Here is an 8,688-nt window from a genome sequence, read left to right as displayed (position 1 = left end):
CTATGTGGGTAAGGGGCTTCTTACCAGGGGTTCAGAGAGAGGAGGCCAGCTCAAGACCTACATTTAAACCTGTGGGATGAAGACTATTGAGAGAATTGATCCAAAATGCTTCTCTCTGGCATAATTTCTTAAATCTTATACCCTCATCAAAATTGTCGGGTATCATCTCAATCCCAAAAACGTTTAACCCTTCAGGATTTGATCTGTGGGCCTCCAATTTCTAGTTATGCCTCTTGCAGAGCCCACCTGATATCCCAAACAGGCCACATGAGAATGACCCTGCAGAGCCCACCATGGGGGCTCTGCAGGGTCTCAGGTGGGCTGGTCACACCCCTGCACACCTCTTAGCCCTGATCCGCTGTCCGCCTCCTCCGCTGATGCCGACGCCGGGCCCAGCCTCCTCCTCCTCCGCTGCTGGCTTTCACTGACTCAGCAGCGGCTGTGAGGAGGAACGCGCCGCTGCACAGATCACTGACAGGTTGTCAGTGATCTGAACAGTGGTGCGTTCCTCCTCACAGCCACCAGTAACAGCCAGCAGCCTCAGATGCCATAGCGAACCAGATGGCTCGCACAGCATCGGGGTTCCTTGTCCTGACTGGGCCACCCGTTCCCCAGGCCCCATAGCGGCCACCTAGGTCGCTATGACGATTGTTCCGCCACAGTTTAAATCTTTTTTGTCAGTAAATATGATATATTCTGTAATATTATCATAGTGACTATATGTTATTATATTTGGCTTATTGTAATTCTCTGGGCTATCCCCACTTTTTGGGATTATGATATTTTTTTATACACTTCGTATTTGTAGTGTAGACTTTGCTTTGTTTGTCATTTCTCTACCAGCAATCCATTCAAATTAAAAAGGATTTGAGATTTTTAATTAATTTTGTTTTTATTTTTTCTAGAGTGGAAGATATGCTCGGTGATGTGAAAGATGTCAGAGATCATGTTGGTTTCATTAAACAGTTGCTTCATCATTTAGATGATCACATTGGACACCTACAAGATCTTTCTGGACTCACTTTGGATTCTATGAAAACCTTGACAGCTCAGAAAGCCTTGGAATCAAATAGAAGCCACAGCATCATGTCCAGTGATATAAGCCTATCAAAGCAGACCACTGATGATGGACTTGGACATTCTGTCATGTGGAGAAATAGTAAAAGTGATCAAATATGGAGTCGTTCACAGCCTGGTTTTGATACAGTTATCCAACCTAAAGCTTCAATTTCACTGCGAAAGATCAATATTTCAGACACTGGCCCTGCAGAAAGTTCTTTGTTACACTCATCTGGCTGGCATAATGAAACATTTGATCACCTGGAATCCCAGAAAGGTGCTTTCAGTGAACATAAGAAAGTAGGTTTCTATCAGCCTAAATCTTTGAAAAGACTTCACTCAAATGTAGCAATAATACACAATCCACAAATACTGGTGGCCCCAGAGCTTTATGATCCTCTTCAGCCTAAAAATGTCCACACTTTTTCAGCATATCCAGAATCTTCCAGCTCTTCTTATGTTGCTCTTCAAAGCAAAACTAACAAGAAGGAAGGCTTTGTAAATTATGCATTTGTTGATGACAGGGGTGATGCTATCTACAAGTATGATGATGACCACAGGCATCCAGATTTCAAGATATCAGAAGAAGAATCTGTGACGGACCTAGTCACAGAATCAACTAAGACAGATGGTCAGTCTGGCGTATCGCTCACTGGAAGCAGTGATTGTCACAGTGAGCATATTCAGGAAAGTACAGATAAATCTGCTCCAAGCAAATTGGAACAAACATCTAACAGCAATGTCAATACTGGGATGTTTCAGAAACTGTGGACAAGATCAAAACATTCAGGTAATTTTATGTTACTATTTTATCAAAGTACTAGTTTTCCTGATAAAACTATACTTCGATTTTCTGTAAACCCAATAACAACAAAAACGTATTGCTAGAATGGATTTTATCATAGACATTACAGGCACTTCACAGCTTTGAGAATTACAGATTGATATCATTTTAACACATATGCTTTATTACCCAGGACGCAAGATTTCCATAAAAAAGCAGATGTTGGAGGATACAGAGGTAAACCTTTCTTTTACAGCATTCAGCCATATGCTAATTTACTCATAATGCCCAATACAAAAATGTGTGCTTTCAAATCTAGTTAGCAACATTATCCTGTATATGATAGCTATGGAGCTTCTTTTAATGCCATCTTAACCATGCCCATAATTAGGCCCATAATTAGGCATGGTTAAGATGTCCCGATACAGGGCATTTTCAGGAGCACTTGTACTCCTGAGAATGCTCCGATACTAAAGACCGATGCCGGCCCTTTACATTTTTAAAACGGATCAACTTTGTCCCTGGGCTGGACACAGAAACTCTAACACCACACCAAAGCCATGGTACAAGTGCTACTGATGATTGGCACAGACTGTAGTGATGCTTCCCTATTTGCTTGTTCATTCAAGCTGATCTTTAATGCCACATGGACACATGGGGAAGCACCCCTGCGTTGATCATCAGCAGCTTTCCTGTACAGCTCTGCCATGAGAGATCTTTTTACAGCACCTCCATACCTCTCAACCTTCTGAGATGGGAATGAGGAACACAATATGTAGATAAATGTAGATAAAGGACACACTCTTGCTATGCCCCCAGAGCTATATGCACCATAAAGAATTAATATGCAAACATGATTTGTTAAATCCACAAGTTCTTTTTACTACTTTTCCTTTACAACATATAATGACAATTCCAATAATTTACAGGTTGGATGAAAGATTTAGGGTAGTATAATAAATTTCGAATTCAAATAGCACTTTATGTTTAGAGGTCTGTAGATCAGACCAAAAAGGAGAGCGACTGAAGAGAAAAGAGTAGCCAAAATTAGATCTTAACGGTCAGGGTGGGGCTTTAAACAGGTTTGGACAAAAACCTTTTACATGTCATAAAACTAATTTTTATTTAATACAGACTTAAAATCATGCAGGACCATACAATACATTTTTACATGTGATAGACAAATAGGAATACATCAACTAGGGATGCACCTTTGCGGTCTAAATTCCCCGTGTGCGTATGGATTGCCTCTAGAGACCTAGCAGAAGTCACCCACATGTACAACAGCTAACATTTATAACTATACACAGCCAGTGCCAGAAAAAGAGCCTGTAGCACCCAAGGAGAAAAGATCAAAGTGGGCCCAGACCCCATTTATGTCAGCAGCATAGGTTGCAGGTCCTGCCCTTTTTGAACACCCCATCCCCCCCCCACCACCTTCTTGCTCAAGTGCCCAGGGCGGTTGCCTCCTCTGCCTCCCCCTCGGTCTGGCCCTGTAAATGACTGCTATACCGGCTTCTTCTGCCAGCAGTATTGAAGGCCATTTCCAGCTAAAACTTTTGTTTTCAAAATAGTTGAGACAGGTTAGAAGTTATGCCTGTCTTTTTACAATATTTGAACACTATGACAGCCTACAGGTCTATTTATAATTTTTTTCACCCAGGATTTACACATTTCCAATGGAATTATTTTAACAAATGTGTGAAAAAAAATTATAAATAGATCTCTACATCTAAAGCTGGCTAACTGCTGACTTTGAGCAGTGCATGGCCCTGTTGACACCCCTCTGTTTGACAATTCATTTTTATAATTTACTTTTGTCAATGGAGCGGTCCTAAAACATTCTCGTCCAAAGAGTGACTGCTGCCAATCAGCTGAAGTCGCTGTTTGGGTATTCTGACAGTGGCACACCCACTGCTGTCAGAATACACTAGCCCAGTAGAGGGGGCATGGTGTATGGCCAGTTTAAATGTAACTGCCCTGTTTGATTATTAGCAACTAACCATTTTTATCCAGGGACCTCCAGTATGAAAATAACAATGCACCTTCTTATTTGATTTCTAGTCCAGTCACAGAAATGAAGATTGTCTCAGAAGAACTTCTTCATGCACAGACCTGAAGGGATTCCAAACAATTTCTCCATTTGCATCAAAGAGTCAGCGTATGTCACATTGTCCACACATTATAAAAGCAAATGATTCAGGGCATGCCTCATACCAACAAGCTTCTGTTTTCCATCAATGAGATGTAGTGACAACGAATGTCTCACTTCTATCATTACTATTTACAACTGTCTATCATCAGAATAACAGAGGTTGTGGTTATCCATAAGGTGCTCATGCCCTAACCTGTACTAGACAAATGACAGCTGGAATCTGATTGCAACTGATAATACACCCAAAGAGCCTATGTATATCCAATGGAGGGAGTTTATCAAGACTGGAGCAGACAAAATCTGGAGCATCTGTCCCTGCCAACCAATCCGCTTCTATCTTTCATTTTTAAACCTCAGCTGAACAAACCAAAGAGAGAAGCTGATAGGTTGCCAACTGCTCCAGATTTTTGACAGATTATGTCTGCTCCAGTTTTGATAAATTTCGCCCAATGTGTTTGTGCTTTTATATTTAGTTATAATATTTTGTCTTATGCAGCTGACTTGGAGAGCAAATCTATGTCCTATGAAGATCTGTATCAGGCTGACTCCAAAACAGCCTTACTGAAGGTATGTGGATTGTGGAAAGGAATTTTGTACAATAACATTGGGTAAGAACTGCAAAAAGACAACTGCACCTTTGTTTTAAAAATAAATATGGCAGTGAGCTTAGTATTAGAGGTGCACCGAAATAAAAATTTCAAAACCGAAATAAAAAAAGTCAGGCCGAAACCGAAAATGTTTTTCATTTTAACTTTTTCAAATGTTTTAAATATTTTTTTTATTGTTTTAGTTATAAACTTTTGAATGTTTTTATATTTATATTTATTTATGAATTAATTTTTTATTAAATATTTTTATTTTTTCTTTACTGTTAGGGGCTTCAGGGAAATATTAGGGATCTAAACAGACCCCTGATATTTCCCTTTTAATATAGAAAAAGAGACTGAGGACACAGAGTCCTCAATGTCTTTTTCTGCAGCCCCTGTTATAAATGAACAGGAATTCTCTATGCTAAGTGTTCCTGCTCATTCCTAACATGAGGACATGGTATGTTTGCTATAACCACAATTATGAATGAACAGGAGGCGATGTAGATCACTTCCCATTCATTCATAATTGAGGATGTAGTAAACATACTCTGTCCTCAATTTACAAACACTCAGCGATCACTGCGGAGTAGAGCTCAGCCTGCTGTAACAGCGCTGGCTGTCTCCGCCCACACTGCTCTCCTCTGATCTGTGACAGCAGGCTGAGCGGTGCAGGGAGGAGAGATGCCACCCACTCACAGCGCTCTTCTCCCGCAGCGCTCCGCCTGTGACAGTTTCTCTCCTCCCCGCTGGGACACAGAGCAGCGCCCAGCGGGGAGAAGAGAAAGAATGGATGCACAGCTGTATCGGCAAGAAAATTGCACTTTCGGCATTTAGCCAAAAGTGCAATTTTCGGCCGATATGTTTCGGCGGTCTATATATTGGTGCATCCCTACTTAGTATACATTAAAGCAAAGGTAACGTTGGGGGGAAAGGGTGGATGGAAAGCATCATGGAACATTTAGCCATAATGTGTTAGTATGCATTGCATATGAATACATTATGGCAGGCATTCCCACCAAAGTGATGTGCCCCTTCCTCACTGACACTTCCACCTTTGCCCTTGTCTTGTTCCGGGTTTCGAGTCTTCTTTCTCTAAACGCAAGTAACCTCAAAGCACCTAAACACAGGTAAATGAACAGTGCAAGCTATAATATTTGAATTAATTACTTGCATTTATATGCGTTTAGAAATGTATATAAATGCATGTATGTCACTGCCTTTGAAAATGAAGCATGTCCATCAATCGATTACCAGGCTGGTGTGATGAACAGAGTGTGGTGAGGACAGGAATGTGTTTCCTCAGGAAAAATAAATGCCATGACTTGTAGAGTACAGGATAGCACTTGCTGTGTACTCATTCTTTCACAGGAGACTGGATGGTCACTTAGGGATGTTGTAAGCAGGCACCATTTTAAGTTAGGGTGCCCATACACTCTACAAGCCTCGCAAGACTTTTGTCTTGCGAGGGTTGTAAAGTACTTAAAAAAACATACGATCTGCCCATCTGAGGGGCGGGCTTCCGATGACTGCAATGCTGAACGGCCCGTTCGGCAGTCATCTCTCGATCATCTTAAAAACAAGCCGGAAATCGTACGATTCTCAGCTGGTTTTCCAACATGCTCGATATGCAAAAGTCATGCGACCGTACATTAGAAACGGTCGCACGCCTTCCATACACTGCATGATTCTCGTACGATCGCGGGATTTGGGCACCTTTAGGCAGACCATAAGTTCAGTAAGCTCATTACAATATTGATTTTTAAAACAAAGGTGCAGTTGCCCTTTGAATACCTCAAACCGTACTAAATGTGTACCCATAAAGCACCTCTGTCACTAAAACAAAACTGTGAATAGAAGGATTTCTTGCAAAGAAGATAGTAAATGCCTATCCCGCTCCCTACTTCACTAATGGGGAGAAAATCGCTGCCTGAAGAATCTTCAGAAACAGGCACTTCCAGGAGTGCGGATTACTGGTTCCTACTGCCACCCCCTACATCCCTACAGGACAAATTATCGACATAGAGCTTGGCAGAGGAATCGCAGAGGTCCGACACTCCTGGAAGTGTTGGTTTCTGAAGAGTCTTCAGGTGTGGACTTCTCCTAATTACAGGACACTTATTGACACAGGAAGCAGGAGAGGCATTTGCTATCTCCTTTGCAGGGAACACTTTTTATTCAACAACTTGTTTTAGACCCCATTCACACTGAGCAACATGGTGAATCGTGCATTTTTCTGCGCGATTCGGTGCTGAGCGGCATTGAGCTACAATGCGCGATTTAGAGCGACAGTGCACATCTTATCGCGTTACATAGCGCGGCTTTTGGGAGGGACTTTGCCGCTGCTACATTGGGCTGTAACGAATCAACAGCGGTCTTGTTGTGACATCATTCTTTCCTTCCATTTTGCAGTGCAAAAGTGACCCTTCTGTAGCGCAATGTCGTACGACAAGGTCGTGCAATATCGCCGGTAATGCGCGACACCATTGAGTCTATTGGAGCCGAATCGTGCGACATCCGCGGAAAAAAGGGTCATGTACACGCGACGAGCTATAGGCGACATTGAGCGGTGAGATGTGAACAGCTCCATTGAAATGCATTGGACAAGCTACATAGAGCGATATTGCGCAGAAATATGCGCGACTTATGAGTAGAAATCGTGCAACAAACCGCTCAATGTGAACGGGGTCTTAAACGACAGAGCCTCTTTCACATACAATTGTTACAATATTGGTAATATGTGTTGTTTTACATGTTTTTAAACAGGAACAGTATTATAGTCGATATTCTTCAGGTGCCAAGTCGTAAGTTTCTTCCTGTTTTAAAAATAATTCTATATATAGTTTACCTTTAAAAAGCATTATGTATTAATTTCAATTTCCTATTATGTTTTTAGGTCTCTTCAAAAACAAGCCTTTACAAGTAAGACATTTTACCAAGTGATTTTTTTAGGTGTTCCTATTCACACAGCTAAACTAAAAATAATGTAAAAAATATATATTTTATTTTAGATATCTCCATTTAGCAGGCCTTTGCAAGCTTCTCTCTCATTTTCAGTAACAGGAAACTCTGAATGTCTGAATAGAAAGACTTTGGACAGGCTGAGCATCTCCTCGTTAACATACAATGAGGGGAATTTGTCAAAACTGGAGCAGACAAAATCTGGAGCAGCTGTACACAGCAACCAATCAGCTTCTCTCTTTCATTTTCAAATATTAACTAAACAAACTGAGGAGAGAAGCTGGTTAGTTGCCATGGGCAACTGCCTCACATTTTGTCTGCTCCAGTTTTGATAAATTCTCCTCAGTGTCTTCAGGGCTTTACCCCTTTGTTAGGACAGCCCTGCTCATCTGGTTTACAAGTGATAATAAAATTTGCCAGCACAGTACAGACAGGGTTAATTATTTGAAACAAAGCTTTGAAAGAAAACACAAATATTTTTTTTTAAATTTTCAGTGGCTTTTATTTAAATTTCTCACCCCTGACAAAAAGATGCATACAATTGGAGAGACACACTGAAAATAGTATTACATGTATTAAAGGGTTTTTAAGCAATCAGCGTTTTTTTGCATACATCTACTACTAGCAAGCAGTAGATGTATGCAAAAACATGTGTAGCGCTCACCCCCGAAGGAGCCGCTGGATGATCGGGTCTTCTGTTTCACCTCTGTGACACAGCACACCAGCACACCTTGTGAAGTTTTATAACAGATTTAATGACTATGGAATAGAACAAACACTTAACGGCTCCCCAATCACATGTAATACAACCAATAACAGGATAAGGCAATCTGACACGCAGCAGCAGTCTATTGCATGCAGGAAAACCTGCAATGTCAGAATGTCTCAGATAATATACTTAGATTGAATGCAATCAACATTGATATCTCTACTTAAAAGTATCTACTCCACTCTAAACTACTGGCCAGTAGTACTGTCCTAGGCTAGCCAACGTTGGGGCCCTTGCTGTATAGCAGATGTGAACAATAAACAGGGTGTCACTGCGGCCAAAGGCCTCTCACTACTCCTCAGATCAAAGGGGAAGAGATGAAGTCTGCTGGCAGAAGCTGGATGTCCTCTTTCTCTATCAGGTCGATTCTGGC

General features: G+C 41.3%; 1 protein-coding gene across 1 annotated transcript in view; it reads left to right on the top strand.

Moving 5' to 3' along the window:
• LOC108804799 (transient receptor potential cation channel subfamily M member 7-like) overlaps positions 1–8,688 on the top strand; it is a 79,750-nt gene that overhangs the window by 56,950 nt on the left and 14,112 nt on the right. The window contains exons 27-30 of the mRNA XM_018576684.1: positions 906–1,849; positions 4,495–4,565; positions 7,352–7,389; positions 7,482–7,507. Coding sequence (XP_018432186.1) covers positions 906–1,849; positions 4,495–4,565; positions 7,352–7,389; positions 7,482–7,507 — 1,079 coding nt within the window. The remainder of the gene's footprint in view (positions 1–905; positions 1,850–4,494; positions 4,566–7,351; positions 7,390–7,481; positions 7,508–8,688) is intronic.

Source organism: Nanorana parkeri, unplaced genomic scaffold (assembly GCF_000935625.1).
Source record: "Nanorana parkeri isolate BGI_ZX_2015 unplaced genomic scaffold, ASM93562v1 scaffold74, whole genome shotgun sequence".
In the NCBI taxonomy this organism is placed as follows: domain Eukaryota; kingdom Metazoa; phylum Chordata; class Amphibia; order Anura; family Dicroglossidae; genus Nanorana; species Nanorana parkeri.
The sequence above is the reverse complement of the archived record's forward strand: the minus strand, read 5'-3'. Positions and strand labels throughout refer to the sequence as shown.